The following is a 21,470-nucleotide window of genomic DNA, read 5'->3' on the forward strand; positions in this document are numbered from 1 at the left end:
CAGAAAAGTGGGCCAGTGGTTACAGACACTTCTGCAAAATAACTGCAAGTGGGCCACTAGTACCTCTGAATCATACAATTTGCAAGTGTATTAAAAATACCCATAAAGAAACAGTTTTGAACATGCTCATTACATGGTTGCCTTCAGGGCTCGTTCATGTAAACACAGCCCAGTTTAATACCATTTTCAGAAAAACAATGCAGCAGAAAACCTCAAGCAAACCATCGCCTCAAAAATGTTTCCAAGCATGATCTACTGCCATACTTTTTTCAAAGAGAGACCATTTATACCATTACCAACCCAGTTACTACCCGCCAGCATGTTACAGACTGGTTTCCAACGGGACTTGGTCAAGACCATAAATATCAAACTCCTCCCATACTATGCAAGCAGCTTACGTGTTAATAACTCCATTGACGGGTCTCGGTGCTCCACAGGGCTTGGCGGGATGGGATTCAGGAGTATTTGCAGCAGAAATACCCAAGTTCTCTAGTGGCTGGGATCCAGAAACGCTCTAAGGAAAGATGAGAAAGATCATAAATTAATTAAAAAAAGCTTCTTAAATAGCCACAACTGTCTTATTCCCAGTTTCTAGTTGAGGATTTTGCACTGTAGCCACGGGTTTCCACAAAGGATTTCAAAACAAGGGTTCAGAAGCGAACAGAGGCCGGAGACGGAAGGACTGCTTAGGGAGCAGCTGTGGCACGAGGATGGATACACATCCTTCAGTGCTTTCAAAGGACTTCAATTCCCCTCAGGCAACCACTAAGGAGCATGAAAGGCCAAGGTCTTTAAGGAGATTTTAGCGTTTTGTCTCAATAGTGCGAACAAGTTCATAACCACCTGTAAACCTCGCAGGCGCCTCCTGAAGTTTGATGATGTGCTCTAAGCCGCACGGCTGCAAGCCCTTGTCTAAGCACTTTGGGGGAAAATGGGAGAGGAGAACAGACTTGCAAAACTGAATTTGCAATTTAACTAAATACCTGCGCAAACATGGTCCAAATAGCACTTTAAAAAGTATTTTAAATGAGTGTGCAAACAAGCTGTGGTTTTTGGATGTAAGGAGGCCAACTCTATAAAGCTAAAGCTGCCCGATAAACACAGCGCTGGAAACACCTTTTTGGCAGAGCAAAGTAAAAACTAAGCTAAGGACACAGAGCTCCCCAATCCCTTCTGCCTTAGGTCTGAAATACAAACCCGCTCGCTCTGCAGCGAGCAGCAGTTACTGTGTGGCTGCAGCACTGAGCGTTGTACATCTAACACCGCCTTGCAAGTGGCCTCAGCGGGGAAGGGGACCGTCACCGCAGCTTCCAAGGACACAATGGCTTTGTACCTCCCGCCAGTGACATTCCTGCTCTCCACCCCAGCAGGTGCCAGGGTGGTCCAGCGCCTGTTCGTACCCCTGGCACTCATCGCCCTCAGTCTCACCCTTGCAGCCCCTGCTTTTTGTTGTCAGACACACTCCTCCTCCTCCCTGGGGTTAAACTTTTCTTCCTTTGTGCAGCACTTCCTACGCTCGCTGCCAGTGTCTCTCTAGCTGGGTTTCCCCCTTTGTGCACGCAAGGGTGTGGTGAAGTTCAAATGCTAGTGAAAAAGACAAAAGAAAAGGTCTGACTTATCTACATAGATGGCCGGCCGGCCAGCCTCCCTTCTTGCCACACACTCCATCTCAAAAGCATCAGTATTGCACTGATTAAGATCTTCCCTGCAATCACTCCCCCAACTCAATGAACAACTAAAACCAGGCTATGGCAGAGCTTGACTAACGGTTCAGAGACCTGACTCACCAAGGGAAGAGCAATTTTTAACACCACAGACAACTTCTGCCTGTTTGAGGAACTTTGCTGTGTCTTCTAGACTTCTGCTAAAAAAAGGCATTTCTCCCGGGGGGGGGAGCAGGGACGGGATCAGACCGATAGGCTGGGTCTGAGCGCACGGAGGTAGGGGCGAGATCAGATGGCACCAGAAGCATTACGCAAGCACAACGCAGCACCCTGGTGAGGTGAAGTCAGTGCAGGAGGTGAACGCTTTCCCCCTGGTTTCCAGAGGCTCAGCAAGGCTGAGCCTTCACATGACACCTCTGCTGGAGGCACCCACAGTTCAGGAGGGCGGGTACACATGACTCATAAGCTCTTTTGAAATAGGGTATTTATTTTTCTCTCCAGAAAGGGTCTTAAAGGAGGAACCTCTTCTCCAAGAGCTGTCTCTGGCTCGGTGGTTCAAGATAGGAATAGAGGGTGACCCCTCTGCTTCCTGCGGAGGAGCTGGAAAGCATCAATCTAAAGGCTATTTATCAGGAACAGCCCAGGCTCACCTTATCAGACTGAAGATGGGTGTACCCTAACAAGGCTCTGACATGAGCAACAGGGGAATGAGCAGGACTGCAAGAGCTGACATCTCCAGCGTTCAGAGCAGAGGCAGAGCTCTTGCATCAGCTCCTCCCGGATGCACCTCCCAACACCGTGCCTTCCTCCGGCGCTGGCTCGGCAGCCAGGCTAGGATCCAGAGGGGCATTCATCACACCAGGATCACATCAATGCTCCAGACCGAGCTCTTCTGTGTCTGGGTATGCCTGAGGTCTGGAAGTCCAGGTCTTTAGGATCCCCAGGACTCTTAGGCGGGTGTCAGAGATTCAGCTTTAGCCTACTTGGTTGGTTGCACACGAAACCAGGAGCCTGCAGAGTACCATGGGCTCTCATGGCAGCAAAGAAGCTGCGTGCTGGCAGGTAGTCATGACCCACCACCAGGAATGTCCCCTGTAGTCCCAAAAAACCCAACCAAAACCAGACGGGTTAAGACCTTCACCTGTCACTAGACACAAAGCCCTAATGAAGGGAAAAGCCTTACCCAGACACACTATCAATAATTTTTAATGGTAAATGGAAAAAGATAAGTGCATCCCCCTCGCTGCACTCGCAATGCAAGCAATGAACCAATACCAACAGCCGAGTTACTTCTTCAGGGCTTCGTGTTATTCCTGTCTTCAGGCAAAAATATTTATTCACATACTGAGCTTCCAGTTTCCAACAGACATTCCCAGGCCTTCTCTGCAAAGCCCTTCCCTCCTCTGACGACAGGATTAGTTCCTCCCAGGGATTATCAGCCACATCCCACATATCAAGCCAATGCCTGAGGACACGTATCCTGCATTCACGCCAGCCAAGGGAGGTACCCATGAGTGGACGAGATCCAAAGAGGAGCTGGGGATGAGACTGAATGGATTCCTCCTCTCGCTCCACATTGCAGACCTGCCTCTTACTCTGCCAGTTGCGGGTAGCGGGGTTGGGAGGAAGAGAAAAAAGAAAAAAAACCCTAATAATTCTAAAGAGTGCCAAAATGATAAGCAACTCTCCAGGAGAGGCCCAAGAGATACCCTTCCAGTTAGTGTCCTAATGCAACAGGAATGGTCTCTGGGCTAATCTCTGGCTTGGAGCAGATCAAGGCTCTGACTCAACACCCCACCCTTATGAGCAAGCCTAATTAAGCACAAACCCTCCAGCAGCCGGGTGTAGAAGCTGGGTGCCTGGAGGCAGCATTTCTGGTGGCTGACACCTCCAGCACTGCTGCAGAGAAGCTGGCAGCGTTGAGTGATATGCGCGTCCACCAGCAGCCAGGTGTGGAAGGGGAATAAAAAGTCCTTTTCAGGAGGAGTTACCCTCCAAAACAGCAAGCACAGCTGCAGGAAGCCCCGAGAAGGTGCTGAGTAGGAACCTACAGCCTGCTTTACACCAAAAATGTTGGTCTTCACTGCTGTCAGTATCTCATTATTCGTATCACTGTTACCTCCAAGACCTACAAGAGAGATCGGACCTCCATCGTGCAAGCACTGCAGTATTAAAAGTCTCTGTCTGAAGAGCTCACACCCAAGTGAAGGGGATGACAAAAGGGACAATGCAGGAAATGAGTAAACACAGCAACAGCGAGATGGCTGTGGGCAGCAAAACCAGACAGCACTGGCCAAGCAAGCGTTTTCTTTTCCATACATCAGAAATCTACAGACATTTACAACTCTATACATACAGAGATGATGTCTAAGACAACCTAAAAAAGGACAATGTGATGATTTTGTAAGTATATGGAAAATGTCTTTAATATGTAAGGACAAAGTCAGGTGGGACACAGTCCTTCTATCTGCAGGTTCCCAGGTTGGAAATATACTCATGTCAGATAAACATCCTGATTTAAACCGATGAGGAAGAAAATATGCTTCCTATCACTGCTAAATTTGATCGTTTGTCTCTGTTATCAGCCTGCCATTTACAGATTAGCTCCCAAATAACAGCCAATTCATCAGTGCAGGAGCATCCTATTTCTGAAGCGAATCAGAGCACGCTGTCACCGCGCCTGTTTATTATTCTCCAAGCGCTTTTTGGGCTAAAGCATGAAAACGGGGGGAACACACATGGTTGGACTAGATGATCTCTGAAGGTCCCTTGCAACCCAATTCTGTGATTCTGTGACAGGCGGACATCACTGTTCAAAACCAGACACTGTGTAATGCTTGTGATTCAATCATGATCCAGAGCAGCCCCGTCGTCCTTCCTGGCTCTCCAGGCTCTTGTTGCTCCTCCAGCCTGGCTGTGTTCAGCTGAAGCACCATCTACTATTTCAGCCACGAGCAAAACCTGTTCGCTGTACCAAATTACACAGCAGAGTTTTGGGCTCAGCTAATCTGCTAATTAAAGACTTAAATTCCAAATGCACATCTGAAAGCCAGTGTCAAGCGAGGAGACATTTTATTACAATCACTCGTAATAACCCCTTTGCGGTCCGGCGTTAATAAAAATATTTCACAGTATTTCAGATTATCATTCAGTATGAGGAAAACTCTGACAAGGTCTTGCCAGTGATAGGAGAAAACACTCGAAGTACAATTTTACAGTCACTTCTAATGAAGTTTTTAATCTGCACCAACTAGATTGAATATTGGTCTATGAAACTCAAGCACTCGCATTGCAGCGAAGCTCCGTTTCTCCCCAGATGCGGCATTAGGACAGAAAAGCAGCAGCGCTGCAGCTCGGTAGCAGGAGTTTGAACCACGCAGGGACAACCCTTCTCTTAGTACTACACCACAACTTCAAAATCCTCCATTTTAATACGTCAACGTGTCCCACAGGATCAAAAGTAATCACAGCCAGGCTGAACAGTACGATCAAGCCTTTAGTCTGTGGCCTACATTTCTGCATTAAATAATAAATACCTGGCACTCCGCATAGTTTCCAGTGCATCTCACTGAAATCATTAGTTCCCTTTCCAAGGGGTAACACTCAGGCAGATATTAATAGCCACATCTTCAGAAGCCTTTGCTAATTTTGCTGCTCAGTTGGAGGTACTTTTTTGCTAGAGGAAAAGGATTAGTTAGGATTTTTAAGCTTCGCAAAATGCTAATGCATATTACAAAGGTACCCCGAGGAACTCTGTTCTAAAAGGTGTTTAAATCCTATCGTTTATTAACCCCAGAATAGCCTGGGAAGGGGTGAGCTACACAGACCAAGAGATCAGCAATTCCCACATGAAGTCCCACACAGACGTGCTTCTGCAGGAGGCCACTCCCATGCCAGACACACGGTTCGAGCATCTCTCTCCACCACAGCTTAAAGGATGAAGCTTCCCTACCCAGAATTCATGAACATGAAGTATCTGGACCCAGTCACTTCTGCTGCTGGCACTTACCAGCCGGTCAGCCCCAGGCTCCAGCTTAACTTCAGCACTAACGGGACGGGACGCATCATCTACTGCAGGATCAGGGGGTGATGCTTCACCAAGAACTATCAGCCCCTGGAAGAGAGGGAAGGGAACAGGAATTAACTGCAGGTCCTTCAGTCTCAACAGGGAAACTGTGCATCTACCGTCCCCCAGCAACTACAACCGCTGCACAGCGAGGCTTGCATTCCCACCGCGTTTTTCAGACACGATGCCAAACCGAATCCCCTGCTGCCTGGATTTTCCTGACATCGAAGCTGAACTCGGAGGGGGAAGGACAGTGGCTGAAGCCAGATCACATGCCTTCAGCCCACTAATAGCAGACAGTTAGCTCCCTCTCGGGCAAAACTGCTGAAACACTGCTGCCGTCCTGCTTCCTACACCCCTTCCCCTCCTCCCGCACACGAGGAGGTTCAGCGAGCTGCACGCCAGCAAACCCAAGCAGAACATTTTGCTGTAGTGCAGAGCAGGAAACGACTGCTTTCATAGTACAAAGTGGAACTCGCCACCACAGCCAAGCAAACAATTTTGAGCGGGTGCCAAAAATCTACAGTCAAACTTGTTACTCTGAGCAGATTTTTTCAAAGAAGTGATATTCACAAAATTCGATAAGGAAAGACAAACACTGATAAACAAGCCATTGCTATAAACCTAGCGGGACAAAGCACAGTGGCAGAGCACTGTTTTATCAGGCTTAACATATGTTGTCCTGTTTATGTTTTACTCTAAGTGAAGCTTATTTTAAAGGCAGGACTGCCTTCTCTCTGAACAACATAGTGTAAAATAAAATTATTATTATGCATATCCTAAGCTGTATTATAACACAGCAGGCTAAAACATGCAAGGGATCAGAGAGTTGGTGGAACCTATAGGCCATGAATATAGTCCAGGACAAAGACAAGCCAGAACAAGTTTGCATTTGGTCAATGCAAGGAACTATGGAAATGGCTGCTCAGATTAAGAACCAGCAGATCAGTCATCTGAAAATCATTCTGGAGGTTGCACGGTGTGTCACAAGAAACTGAAGCTGGAAGGGAACTCGAACACCTTATTGGAGAGAGCTACAAGGCTTCCCTCAAAGTCCACAAAGTCAAATCTTACATGACCAATGCCATGGAAGTTTCATAAGGCTGATCTTATGCCTTGACACAATCTTCTATTTAACAGCGTGGTGGCTTTCCAGAAAGGTCGTGGTAGCCCATAGTTCAGGGGTACTTTATTTAAAAACAGTTCATAAACTAAATACAACTGTACGTAGGCTCTGACCAGCAATGTGGAAGTAGCTGGCTTCTAGAGTAAACATGATGACCGTTTTCTAGAGTTTTCTGACATCCCAGAAGGATGTTTACTGGACGAGAGAGGCTGGAAGTCTAAACTCAAACAAATACTCCTGTGCTTTTACTCTACTCTTGAAAGAACCCTTTCCAAAAGCAACCCAACACATGTTGCCATTGCTTCTAGAAACATCCTCAGGCATGCTTCAGCAAAGAGGTTGGTCATCTCCAGATGTCAGGTGTAGGAGACAGTGGACGTGAAAAAGGGAGAAACTGGGACTGAATGCAGAATTGGAACCAAGGAAACCGCTTCCCTTCGACGCTCTGGAAAGCACTGGGCTTCTCATTTGCTCAGTGAGAGGATGAGATGGGGAAGCATGGGCATCAGGAACAGAAACAGCCGTCAAGGCCTTCTGCCTTCAGTTTAAAGGAAGAGGATGAAGGGAGCTGCTCCATGCCTCAGGAAGGAGCAGTCATTAACTCTGTATACTGGGGTTATTTGTTTAGAAGTATGTTCCTTTACTGGTGACTTTGAAGCAGAGGCAACACCTAACACAGCCTTCCCTGTGACCATCACAGCTTTGGTTTTCGTCCCCTCGTACAGAAGCTGCACTGCCCGAACCTACCGTGCATGCCAGTCATCCTCCCCCAGCTCCTACCCCATGAGACAGCCTCTGCAGACCTACAGACCTGCAGGTTGGATGGCATCTTCCTGCTGAGGGCTCATGCTCTCTGCTTTGCTTTTAAGAGTTTTAAATCTCCATTATTTATACATTTCTGAATAATAGAGAGGAATTAGAAGGCAAACATCAAATTTCCAATTCTTCTCTCAGGAAAGGGAAAGGACCACCGCTTGTCAATTATTCCAGCATTCACCAAAACAAAGAAAAAAGGAAAAAAAAACCCCAATATTCATGGGCAAGTTTGATGCTTCTTTAATACCATAATTAGTGATAAAAATAGGAGTAATGAGAAGTTAATTGTACAGGTCTCAGAGCCACATACAGAGACAGATCTCATATCTCTCAGTCCTGCAATAGTCAGCTTCTGCCAATGGACTAATGGGTGAGGAAGAGGACTGACACACATTAAGACACATTAGAAAGAGACCGAGTGTCCTAAGCAGCCCTGCACAGAGACCGCAGCACCTCTATTCGTGCCCTAAGCCCGACATACCACTGCAGACATAGGAAACTCATGTGAGAGCTGCCAATTCCTCCAGCAAGAGGCTCCTCCTAACTCTCATCCCACCCTTATCATCACATGTTTCTCCTGACTCAGCAGCTCCGACCAGAGCACAGCCTTCCCCACAGGACAGGCTGCACAGAGATCAGACCAAAAGCTTGAAGGGAACTCAGCGAACCCATCTTGGATGGTCTGGGAACATGTTGAACCTGGGCCTGCAGAGAGGATATGCAAAACAACCCTGTCTTCAAGGAGTTTTGATCACTGTATTTCAACCAAGTCTGCCACTGCACAAAATTCCTGCAGGAGCCCTTCATCTTAATTTACCTCTTATTCCATCTAAAAGTGAAGCTCGTAAGAGACAGAAAAAAATGCTGTTTGTTCCTTTCTGAACGCAGAGCATCTGCCACCCACACACGCAGGGAGGTGCAAAGACTCTGCGTGGTGGGGGGAGCAGCACCATGCCACACCCCATCTCAAAAAGGCCCAACAAAGCACATTTGTGAAAAGAGACAAAACCACCTTGTTACCTTCACGGACATCCACTCCCTTAAATTAACTGTACACGCTCTTCAAAACCAACACAAAATCGAAGGCACAACAGCCCGCTATTTTTAAGCGCCAGAAAACACAGTACTTTACAACTAACTCTGAACACATGCTCACTGATTTGTTGTTTTCCTCCGCACCTCACCAGGCTCCGACCGAGCCGATCCAAATGTGCTGAAAACACAATTACTGCTGAGACACCCAGGCAGCAGTGTACCTTCAAAACGAAGGTTATTTTCGACTGCCTGGTCCTTCTCTTAGTTTGATTTGACAAAGCAATGCATCTCTCTTGAAGGGTACACTGGGAGGTAAACCTTAACATATAAAAGTAATTAACCTAAAAAAAGAATAAAACAGAACAGCCACTCTGAATTCCTGCAGCAGCTACATTTTAACCTCCTTATGGCCAAATAAGCCAGAGTTATGTTGATAGAAAAAACAAGGTGTCTCCGAATTCTTTACTCGCTGTCCTTGTACAATTTGGAGCCAAACCCATACCAACAAGGCTCTTGTATTACTGAAACATGCACTCATTTCTCTGGTCTCCTATCTTTGCACCAGGCTGCTTTTATGAACCTTACCCCGAGTTTTTCACTGATGAAAACAGAACACACTTTACAAGGCATCCTTGAGCTCAGTGGCACCAAGACAACGATAGGGGGTGCAAGCAGTGATCTACAAGAAGTGCTATCGGAAAGACGGGGTATGTGGTATTCACTTTGTTGTTCAGGCAGAAGAGCTACTACCAAATCCTCAACATCTGAACTCTTCTGCCGCCATAAGTGGCATGCTTTATCTTAAATTCATGTATTGGGTTATTGTAGTTGAGGAGTTTCTGTTTGAACAAATCAAAAAAGGTGACATCCTGTTTTCTGAAACCTCACATGTACTTTTCAACTCTGACACAACACCGTGATGTTCTCCTTTCAGACCTAGAGGCCGCAGCCCTAGACAAACACACATGGGATGCCTGTAGCCATTATCGGGCCGTTTCACAAGTCTGTCAAGCTGTTGTCACCTGGCGAAAGCACTGAATCTTCCACTTCATTAGATGAATTTTCTCATTCCTTCCATTACTTAACTTTTAGCATATAAATGTTTAGTTATTTTGTATTTTATACTTAGAAATGCTCTTGCATGATCAGCTTGTTTAAGACGGAAGATGATTCTTTCTGAAACTGGTTCATTAATTTGACATACAGTCCGCTTCCCAGAAGCCTTTTGCTCTAATCTCAGTAATGTATTCTGTTCAGCAAGCCATGCTCTTCCACCTAGTCATTTATAGCCCTCACTCACTCAATTAGCCTGTTTTTCTACATAGCTGCATAAAAGTCCAGTCTCCCTCCCCTGCCTGTGCTTTCTACCCGCCTGGACGCCTCTCTCCCCACCACCCGTCTTGGGAAAACTGCTTGCTGGACCCTGAATTCCTGAGGATCTGTAAGTTGATGCAATACCATGAGCCTTCTTGCCACAAACTCCAGACATTCCTCCCTCCAAGGCCTGACATTTAGACGTGCATGCCTGTACAAGTCTCGATAACAATTCCTTCCTCATCCCTTCTCTGCTCTCCCCCCATTCTCCTGCCATCTAAGAACAAGTCTGAAAAACAATAATTCCTTCCACAGAGAAAGGTCAGCACCTAGAAACAGTCTTTTTTTTTTTATGATACAGACTCAATTTTAAGCCTGTGCTATGTGATAACATCTGAAGCTAACTTCCTCCACAGTCCCCTCCCTTCCCCAGTAAGTCTCTTGTTAAATTGTTCCTTATCCCCATCTTAGCAACTCCCAAAATGAAAGAATAGGAAGTGGTTTTTGTTTTTTTTTTTGGAAAAAAAAAAATCAAATAAAGAAAAGAAAGTGCACAGGGAACAGCAACAGGCATGCAAAAGCAACAGTTTTGCTCAGTACCCAAAGACTGACTTTAAATAAGGTACTGCTCTCTTCATGTCACCCTGTTGAACCAGGGAAAAGAATTACACTCAGCCCATGCCAAATAGCATTGCAATTAGTCACAACTGTGCAATATGCTTTTTGAGAGGTACAGGGGGAAAAAAAGCTTCAGACTTCGTGTACGCACTCTCCACTGCATCAGAAGAGAAGAGCCATTAGGAGGCAGACAAAGCAAAATCACACGTATCCAAATGCACTCCTGGTCCTCACCTTATTGGCTCTAATCTGCTTGTAAATGTCCGTTTGCTGCCGGATTCGGTATTCCAGGTCCGAGACGTGGGCTTGGAGCCAATTCCAGCGACTGACGATGGCTGCACGGTCTGCTGCCCATCTCCACTCTGCCCTTCGCCTCCTGGAAAAACAGAGAGGGGAAGGGGGGATTATTTTGAGTGTGATTTTAATTATACAGTCCACAAAAAACCCCAGCAGAACTGACAGATAGATCAAAAGCTACATACTGAATGGCATGACTGATACCATCTAGCCACTGCTAATAATTACCAACCGAACTACAGACATGCTATAAAAGCCATGCCTCCGCAAAGCAGTATTAAAACAACTTTTGGTACTCAGTGATTGAAGTCCTGCCTATGCAAGCGTTAAGATTTTATTCCACGCTTAGCTGAACCGGCAGCTCCAGTCCTACCTGGCCACATCTGCCAGACCCACTTTTCCAAATCTTGCAGAAAACAAAACCCATCTGCCCTCCCTTCCTTGACATAGCCTCTTTAAAAAAAGACCTCTGTCATCAGTCACAAAATATGCCTGAACACCAGCGCATACCACGTGGCTGCAATTAAAACTCAGTGGCAAGTTTCACAACACACCATCATTCGGTTTTAAGAGTAACCACTGTTTGGAGACGAGTAACAGAGCTGACAGTGCCTTGCACAAGCTGCTCCCCTGCAACGAGGTGTTGCAAAGGAAAGCGGGCAACAGTAAACTTGATTTCTGCATCTGATGGCTTGACTGAGCAAACAAGAAGCCAGGAAAAAACATCAGAAAATTACCAAGTGAACAACTCCTCCTGATCTCGGGGCTCAGAGGCGTAATGTGAGAGAAGGCGAGCACACGTGGGTGCATGGGGGGAACCCACACACTTTGCAACTCTTGACTGATTTCCTACCTTCTTTATCCTGCTGCAAACACAAAGTACGATTCTGCAGGAGCATAAATATGCTTTCACGAGTGCACAGACCACACCATTACATTTTACGATCAACTGTTACAAAACCACCCTTACTCTCTTCTACTGCACTCCAGGGCAGAAAGGAACACGAAGACGGTAAGGTACGTATAAATCCACGGCTCTGCTCTTCCACGTTAAAAGACATAATATGAAAAGATACCCTAAGCATCCTGATTCTGGTGGATAAAAATTAAGGCTACCCAGAAAGGAAGAAAACCACCACATGGTGCAGGAACAAAGCAGCAGCAGAAACTGCATGGACAAATCCAGTGCCACTGCACAAAGCCTTTGCCACATCAGGATGTTTGGCAATTAAGAAATTCATCACAAAATAATTCCCTTTGCCCATCTCCCCCTCCTTCCATAGCATCTTTAAACCCAGCGACGGCATGCGGGGCAAGGGAGCCACAGCAATGTTCAGATTTTCCTTCCAAAATCTAAGCAAGAAGTCTTCTGCTGAGATTAACCCGTTCCAAAGCTGAAGCCAGCCGTTCTACCAAAAGCAGCACGTGGTAAATGAGATTTACTACTGAAGCACCTCCAGCTGCAGAGATGGTAAGCAACAGCAATAATCATGTTCTTAGAAGAATCTACACCTCCTGTGCATCTGCCCTTATTTAGGCGTACTGCTACCAAATGCACTTGCCTAAAAAAGAAATTAAAAAAGAAAAAGCACCAGGGTTATTACTAGTTTCAAATCGACTAATAGAAGTACCCTGAAAGGAGGAGTTGGTTCCTTCAAATTGCATGCGAAACCCACAAATGTAGAACAAGATGCATTCTCCATATTCTTGCTGGACCTCCCGGCTGCGTGGGCGCCGCTGCTTCAGTGCCAGTTCAGATGAGGCCAGATTTCCACCAAAACAGGCAATTGTGTCCGCTGCCTACAGCCCTCCCAGCCCTCTCTGAGACCATTTTCAAAGCACTTTTAGGAGCTTAAGTCCTCCTCTCTGGAATATTTCCCTGTGTAAAGCGACTGCTCTATTTTGATCAACGCTGACCTTGTGTTAGGTGGAAATTTTAATATTTATTGTAGATGGATGCCACAGCAAGGCCAGATCTTAATCCTCCATTAGTTACACCCAGGATACAGTCAGCAGAGCCCGAGACAAAAGGCGGCCAAGGCAGCTGAGCACCGGGGCTGGGTAAAGGTCTGACGTACCCCACCAGCAAGGCAGAGTGACCACAGGGTTAATCTGGTTTACAATGGGCTGAGCAGTTGCCAGCACCACCCCAGCATCACCCGATCATGCAGCTCTAATCCAGATCTCCGGCCCAGTCATGCTTTACTCTGTTCCAAGGATAACGCCTTCCAAGCCTTACGGTCCCTCCCCCCCCAAGGGATCTCCAGTCTGAGCCTAAATGGCACAAAATCCCCTCCACGACACCGGAGGGTGGAAAAGCAGAGGGTAGAAAAGCAGTGTTTGGGAAGCAGATCTCCCTTATCTTGCAGAGATTGCTGGAAAAGCGGCACCGCTCCGACTCAATCACCTGCAAAATTGACAGCGTTTTTATGTCGTAGTTTCCCACGTTACTTCTCTGCCTGCCAAGTTTCAGTGAAGTTCTGCCATACTCTCACTTCAGAAGCTAAGGACAACTTTACTGGAGAAGAGTTAACCTTTTTTTATAGCTTAAAAGAGGAAAGACCTCTGCAACGGCTGTGCCTACTTTTATGGCATCTTCAGCATCTGTGGATGCAGTAGACTATCCAGACCCCTAGAAAGTTTAGGACTCTAAGCCAGATCTGAGCAGGCTTCAGTTTGCTCTCTGGGGATCCACGTAGCACTGGGAATTGGTTTTAGAAATATCAAAAGCTGCTGAGAGCACCTCCAAACTTCAGCTCCTGTGCTTGCCTCTGCAACGCTATAAAGTGCCTAAGTCTGCTGCAACAGTACTGTTAAATACATGTCATTCTTTCGCTCAGATTACACAGGAATTGAGATTAAGTAGAAAAAACACCTTACGCCCATTTAGATTCCTAAGCAACAGGGCAGCGTAAGCAGCAGCAGCAGACCTACTCCTCGCCTTCAAATCAGGACACATCCTACCCCAGAAAAACCCAATGGATTTAAACCAAAAATAAACCAAGAAAGCGAAACACAGTAACATGTACTTCATCCCATGACACCCCGCAGCATAGGTGGAGGGGAAGATACATAATGATGGCTCAGCCACACTTTCCAAAACAGTACTGAGCGTAGTGTGGTCCTCTATATTTAGAATTGAGCCTTTTTCAGAGCCTGTTCAGCTGCACCCTTCGGGGTCAGCAACATGCATGCACTTTCCTCATGTAGATCACCTTCTGGGTAACAAGCTACGTAGCTTCTCTAGCTTTAATTTCTATACAAATATTGTGAAAGAATGGTTATTTTCTCGACTAGCTCTAGAAAGTAGCAACCACACACAAAATACAGCATCTGAAGTTGCTGCAGTCAGCACCGGCAGTCACCTGAAACCTCAGCCAGACACCCCGCTCCGGGAGGGGGGGGACCCCACTTCCTTTCTTTCTAAACATTAGGGACTTTAACGTGACAATTAATTAAAAATTTTATTGCACTTGCCCAGAACGGGTTTTGGATTAAGCCGAAGACGATGACTGAAGAGACGGCCAGATGGCTGCAGAGAGCAGTTTCGCTGCAAGCGGGCTGCACGGCTCGTCTTGAGAGCGGGTTTTGTGCTTCGAGAGGCAAAGCTGCTGCGGGGAGTAATGTCAGCAGCAGCAAAGCAGTTAAATCCCGCACCCTCCCAGGGAAGCCATTTATCATGCTGCTACGTGGGTGCGCTCTATGCAATTGCAAGCGCTTGCACACAATAGGCTACAGAGGATGGCACGGGACAGCCTCTCCAGCTGGGACAGGAGGGGAAGCTCATGAAACAGCATGGAAAATGAATTATTTAGGAGCCTGATCCTTTTAAAAAACGATTTCCCAGGTAGACTCAATCCCCTCGTGCAGGCACCGGCGTGCGCAGGAGAGCGGCCTCAGCAGACGACGCGACGGCAGCGACAGCCGCCCCGCGCCCAGCTGGCGTGGCACTCAGCTTGACCGACAAGGACAGCGTCCTGCAAACTTAAGCAGATGGTGCTTATTGTAAATAGTGCGCGCGTGCAGAATTAGCAGCCTTACGTCTCCTCGCATGGAGGGAACCCGCACATGCCCGGAAGGTGCCCAGGCGGGCCGGGAGGCTGGGTCGGAGGAGGAAGAACGAGCGGGAAGCTGAGCCAAGCTCAGGCCGCAGGGTTATAAATACCACGGGAGGCTGCAGGGCTTCACGGGAAGAGGGTGAAGGAAAAATGGGATCCTTCTCCCCATCCAGGGCAGAAGACCTCAAATGCCGCCCTTTGTCGCTGTAGCCTCCAACTGGTGCCGACAGCTCCTGTCCTGCGGCGCCAGGCTCCCCGATGCGGTGTGCTGCGCCCGCCTCTCCAGCAGGAATGCACAGCCTTTAGGAAACTACAGGGAGAAATTTCATCAACATGACAAATTCTCAGAGGTAAACACTTCTTCCTAAAAAACAACGGCCAGTTTAATATGACTGCAGAAGGGCAAGGGTGGGGGGAAAAAAAATCCTGTGGTACATCAGCCCAAGTCCTTGGGACGGGCTCCAGTCCTTCCCCAAGTAATAAATAGGCAACCATGGGATAAAACATTTTCATAAATGGCAAAGTCAACTCCAGAAAACAAAACCCACCAGCCAGGTGCTCCTGCTGGGCAGCAGCGTCCCTGTTTCAGAGGCAGAAGAGCCACCAGGACAGGAAGGTGGCTCGCTCCCGCCGGCCCAGCGAGGTGCCATGGGGCAGGGCAGCCAGCCCCGCACACCCCACGGCTTGGCTTCAGCTAGCTCAGAAAGGGGCGTGTGCTCTCATCTTATTTTTTATTTTTTTTTTTTCAATAAGCAATATAAGTACAGCCCTGCCAATGAACACAGCAACACCTCAGTCGATGCACTTCCATCGGTACAACCTGAGCTAGACCTGGTTCAGTCGTCTCAGCAGCCATGGTGCTGTAAAAGCTGGACAAGCTCCATAGAGATAAGCCCTCCCTAACACAACCTCCGCCTATGGTACGTGCTGAAACCAAGCCTATGTATAAAAATCAAGTCCAAGCTGTCCACAAAGCACTTCTGGGTGAAGATGCACAGGGATCTTTCCACTTCCAAGGAATGGCACGCCCGTGCCCTCCTCCCACGAGCAGCTTTTATATATTGCCTCAGAGGAAATTCAGGCCCATTGCAGTTCCCTGCTGCCGTCTGGGTTTGTACCAGCAAGTTGTACAAGACGCATGTTCATTTTGCTTCTTCTGGAGCTCAGAGAAGCTGTGTTTCCTCCCTCCACCACGCAACCGGTGGCGAGAAGCCCTTGCCGGCCGTCAGTCCGTCTTGCGTTCTGCCAAGTCCATGCAGCTGAATGCCAACGGGGCGGACTGAGACAGCACCCACAAACTGGGGGAATTACAGATTAGCAGAATTATTTTTCACCAGGAGACTGCCCCACTAAAGACCCAGCTGCAAAGTGAACAGAGCAGATCCACCAGCTGCTGCTAAACCATCCTGATAATGACACAGAGCAGTACAGAAAAATGAAGTTAAAAGATTTCAGATTGGAAAGTTACGGGCTGGAGGGGAACTACACACCAGAACCACTTCCAGGAGTCAGCAGTAATGGACGAGAAGCAGCCGCTGGGGGCTGGAGTGAGATTGTTTCCACCACCTAGAGTACTTGAGCAAACCCAAATCACCTTGATGTTAAATGAGGAACAACAGGTCACACTGGAAGAAAGAGCGTCGATGCCGAGAAAAGAAACGTGACACGCAGAAACACTGAAAAAAACTTTTCAGGCAGACAAGCGGGCTGCGCAGTGACACGGCAATGGAAGAGATTCACCGAGAACCAGAGAGCACTTTCGGCAACGGAGCACGAGCCCGCGGTGAGCTGCACCACAGCCGCCCCGCCGGCGCACTGGGCAGAGGGCAGGGGAGCCGGCACACCCCGGGCGTGCGGCTGATCTGAAAGTCCTCAGCCTCTGATGCCGCCGGCCTCTCCCTTGCAGCGCAGATACCGATTAATGCTGCAACACGAGGCAATAAGCTGCAGCTTTCCAGGCACTTTCCATATGGTTCCCCTCCTCTGCTATTTACTGGCATATTCCCAGTGGCTTTTCTGTCCCCTGAAACGCAGTCACCTACCAACACAGAGGCCACTCGATATTTACTCTCCCCCTTCCTACGTACCTTTTGATGGAAGAAATCACCAAAGACCACCAGGTCTGGTTCAAAGCCCCAGATTTTGAGACTATCTCCCAAAAGACACACAACCCCAGCCTCTCTCACCTGCCAGAGGCAAGCTGGGAAGGTGTTAGATGATTTCCTGTAGGAGGCTTACCGTGGCATTAGGACAGACCCCAAGAGGTACAGTAACAGGACATTTCTTGAATAAGACAATTAAGTACCTGTCCATCAAACGAGCCTTCAGTACTGGGAATCAGGAGGTGCTTGCCAGAAGACCCACAACTGGGGTCCTATTTGACAATCCTGAATGTGCCGTGCTGTGGGGAGAAGGATTTAGCCTCTAACATGCAGCTGAGACACAGCTGGGTCAACATTTCACTATCTGAGGGAGAAGGAAGGGAGTACAGATTGTAAAACAATGTCCCATGCAGCTTCCTCTGCAAGCCTGTCTGCATGGAGCTGGTTCTTCACGGAGGTCTCCATCCTGCTCCACTCTTGTGCTATATGGCCCAATTCTCCTTTTCTGGGTTGTCCAATCCCACCCCCAGCACTGACTTGCTGGAGTCCCACCCCAGCACACCACATCCTTTCCCACCAAAAGCATGGCCCACACTGCAAACCTGGGATTGTTCCGGAGCCACTGGCCACATTCATCCCTTGTGAGTCTACCAGGCTTTGGATCTGTCTGGAGGGGTTGTCAAAAAAGCAGGCTGGGTGCTACTGTTTTGCCATGAACTGCTCCTAACGTGCCAGCTGGTTGGCTTTGGATTGATAACAACCGCTTTTGGCCTCATAAGGCCCTTCACACACTTGTCCTCTCCCCGAGGAAGCAAGAAGAAATACACGTGTGAGATCTCATCATCATTTACACACATCTCTCTGACTGCACCAGCCAATTTGCAACTGCAGGAAGCCACAGACCCATCCCAAATTTTGATTCTGCTCCAAAATCTCTGCACGAGCTGCCTTCCTCTTCCCAGCTCTGTACTCAACTCCGCATCCCACCACTGCCAGAATGCTGAGATGCACTTCGTGCCTTCCTGAGAGCCGCCCAAGTACCGGCACTCGATGCAATTCACTGTTCTTAACTAGAAGAGGGATCTTGCTGCCAGCTACAGCAAACAAAAACGGGGCACACCACAGCTAAGTTCCCATTTCCACCTGGGAACTTCAGCAGGGACAAAACCTGCCAACAGACCACAAAAGCTGTTTCAAATATGACAGTTTATGACATTCAGCTGTCAACTCTATTAAAGGGCAAATAATCTAAATTAATTCTGCATGCTTTCCTTGCATTACCTACCACAAGGCAGCAGCCCCAGGGCAAAATTTAGCCATGCAAATGCAATGCAATGTTTCGTGTCCCTACTGGTGCGATGCCCACTCCTGAACAATAGTGAGATGCCAAGAGAAATCTCATGGTTAAATCAACTCCTGTTGATTCACCGGGAAAAACATTAGCATTAAAATCAGGTTTTAAAAGTTTCCTATATCCCCTTTCTCTGCTCATCTCTTGAGGGGCTCCAATTCCAGTACTGAAAATAAAGTAAAATACTGGGATGCTTGCTGTTCGAGTCCATGCTAGGGACAGCATTACCAATGCTGATGCACCCTGGAAACCCGGGACATGCCCAAGTGAAAAATCCTTGTGCTCTGCTCACATACACAATTCTGTCAACAAAAATCTAAGCATCATCCCCCCAGCACTACACAAATGCAACTTTTTTTCAATTGCTCTCATGATCTTTAATTATGCTTCACTAAAGAAGAAAGAGATTTTGCATCCAATTCAGCTGCTATTTTCCAGTTTGCTCCTGTCCCCATATATTCTTCGAGTTCATTCCTCAGACCACTAAGCTTTTATACTTTTTTTTAAAAACCAGTGCAAAACCTGATCTATGGGTGGAGCAAGAGTTAAACTCTGCCAAATACTCTTGCATGACAACTCCAAGGGAGGAAGAGAAAACCCCACAAGCGCTCAAGAACAATCTCATTAGCTGATCATAACATTTCTGCCTGCGAAGAAGCCAAAGTGAACAATTTGTTCAGCTGAACACCCGCCCCCACCCTGTGGACAGAAACATCAGCTTCTGAAGGGCTCTTCTATTCACAGCATGTGCTCGGCACTAATCTAAATCTAGTTCAAACCTCAAGTCGCTTCATTCATTCCCGTATTCAGGAAAACTGAAGACCTCTAGAGGCTGGGAGTAAAGAGTTATTTCCACTGTTCCTCGCTGAAAATCTCCCACTGCTCGGGGGAAATTTGTGAGCACGAATCCTAGGGTATTTTGCTGCTGAGTAGGGCTAAGCAAGGATGCCAGGCTTCTGCCCAAGAGAGAGGGCAGCACTGGCCGGTGGCCAGCAACCCAGGGGCCATGCATAATTTGCATTCAAATAAAGCAGATCACAACTGCCCTCCTTTTTCATGATGAGGAACTATCCAAACCACTCCACCGGCCACAGCATGCAATGCTTTGTCTACAGAGCAACCATCACTCGGATCAGGATATGAAAGGTTTGTTTTGGCATCTCTAGTTCATTTCTATTAAAAAAGAAAAGAAAAAAATCTGGCCCAGGCCAGCCATTAAAAGATGCCTGAACTCCTGCATGGAAATTATGGCAGGACGAGACTGCACAGCCTGTGGCAACTGTGCACAGCAGAATCCAAACTTCTAATACGCCAGTTGCAGAAATGGCATCTAGCCCACAGCTCGATGCCGATACGGAGCCGTGGGCCCCGCAGCCCCTCAACCCAAGACCACGCTCCATGCTGCAGTTCGTTTCTTGCGTTCCCCCTACTTGCTGCTGCAGCCAAAGCCTTTGCCGCAGGCCACTCTGGCACGGTGGTTTCTCTCCTGCAAATATCCCCAAATCCCTTCCTAGGGGAAGGTAAGAGCAGCCCAAGGATCCAAGAAAACCCTTGGACAGGTACAAAACTCAATCCACAAATAGACCTAAAGGTGGGGAAACAAAAAGAGGGAAATTAAGAATACCAAAGTGAAACAACTGCTGGGGGCAGGGGGAGGTCAGGGACCTCCCCCGCTCCTGCTCATTGCACAGAAAAAAACCCAAGCTACCAAACCACCTTCAGAGCCCTTCCTGCCTACTAGTAAGTTTTACTGTGATTCAGGACAACTTTAACTACTTTAGAAGCTGCATAACAAAAATATACTTGAATCCACCCTTTGAGAAAGAAGTTTTCCTCCGAAATAAAATGTCAGGGGATTATTTATGTTGTTGAACAACATCATCACCATCTACATACCTCAGTAACAAGCTTATCTTAACAAGATTTATACTTCTGAAGTGCCAATGGTTTCAGAAAAGGAAGTAAAAATCAAGCCACCCTGCTAAACTACCCTTCGTCCCTTAAATGTAATGCTTTGAAGAAGAATGTGCGCCATGTAAGAGGAATCACAGCAAGCAGGCAGGGAACAAGCCAGCAAATTCCATGGAGATCCACACACAGCAAGCAAACTGTACTCCGTTTCTCGTAGGGAAACTGAAAACCATCATTTTATTTACCTCCTCTTTTTAGCTCAGAGCAACACTGCTGGTAGGTGAAACACCACCCGCATCACCTGCAGAAACTTGTAACTTTAGTTCTCGCACACCCCTGTGCCATGTTCAGTGTCTGGCTGTGCTGCAGAAATGGAGTTAACAGCCGAAACCAGAGCAGTTCAAAAACACTATCATCCGAAGGCAAAATGCCACGCTGCCCCAGGCACCACATGAGGTGCATCAGCTCGTGCGCTGATGACACAACATTTCATCCCGATGCGTAACAATTTGGAGCCCACCATCTCCCAGGTTTGGATCCTACAGGGCGAGCCGGCAGTGCGGTGGTGCGCAGCAGCGGTGACTCACGACGTGTCGGTGATGCTGAGTCACTCGCCTTGTCTGTGCTGGCCCTTTCTCAGTCCCATCTGGAGTCCCAATGGGAACCATGAACCTCGAGAGGAACACGTGGCAGCTTTCACCAAAGCCTGGAAATGGGAGAATGGTTGCTCAAAAAGGTTGAGTGGATGCCTTAATAGTTTTTGGTTTTAAGAACTGGAAGGATGCAATAAACGTCTTCTGTTTGGATATTGACCCTAAAATACTCATTAAGGCCATCAGCATGTGGGATTTCAGACACCAGCTCCCAAGCAGGGTCTACACGTAATGCCAACATGTTCTGCCCACACAACAGCAGCTCTGCTGTGCCCATCTCGCCTATAGCCAAGCCAACAGGAACCAAACCATGCAGGGCTCAACTCCATGCCAGCAGGTATCAGAATGAGTCCCGGGGAATTAATCCCAAGGGACAGAAATACACTCCTGTCCCCCGTGCCAACATGACTTACGTACTCACAACACGGTGACACAAAGAGAACGCCCTCCAAACAAGGA

At 47.6% G+C, this 21,470-nt stretch overlaps 1 protein-coding gene across 6 annotated transcripts in view; it reads right to left on the bottom strand.

Annotated features, from left to right (window-relative positions):
• The window catches only part of KANSL1 (KAT8 regulatory NSL complex subunit 1), a 101,522-nt gene that overhangs the window by 20,048 nt on the left and 60,004 nt on the right, over nt 1–21,470 (bottom strand). For 5 of the 6 annotated variants that reach the window (XM_064473500.1, XM_064473502.1, XM_064473499.1 and 2 more), the window contains exons 3-5: nt 10,874–11,015; nt 5,674–5,778; nt 399–514 (exon numbers count right to left, since the gene is read on the bottom strand). In XM_064473500.1, coding sequence (XP_064329570.1) covers nt 399–514; nt 5,674–5,778; nt 10,874–11,015 — 363 coding nt within the window. The remainder of the gene's footprint in view (nt 1–398; nt 515–5,673; nt 5,779–10,873; nt 11,016–21,470) is intronic. The other variant, XM_064473503.1, reaches the window with a different exon arrangement.

This window comes from Phalacrocorax carbo, chromosome 25 (assembly GCF_963921805.1).
Source record: "Phalacrocorax carbo chromosome 25, bPhaCar2.1, whole genome shotgun sequence".
Taxonomy (NCBI): domain Eukaryota; kingdom Metazoa; phylum Chordata; class Aves; order Suliformes; family Phalacrocoracidae; genus Phalacrocorax; species Phalacrocorax carbo.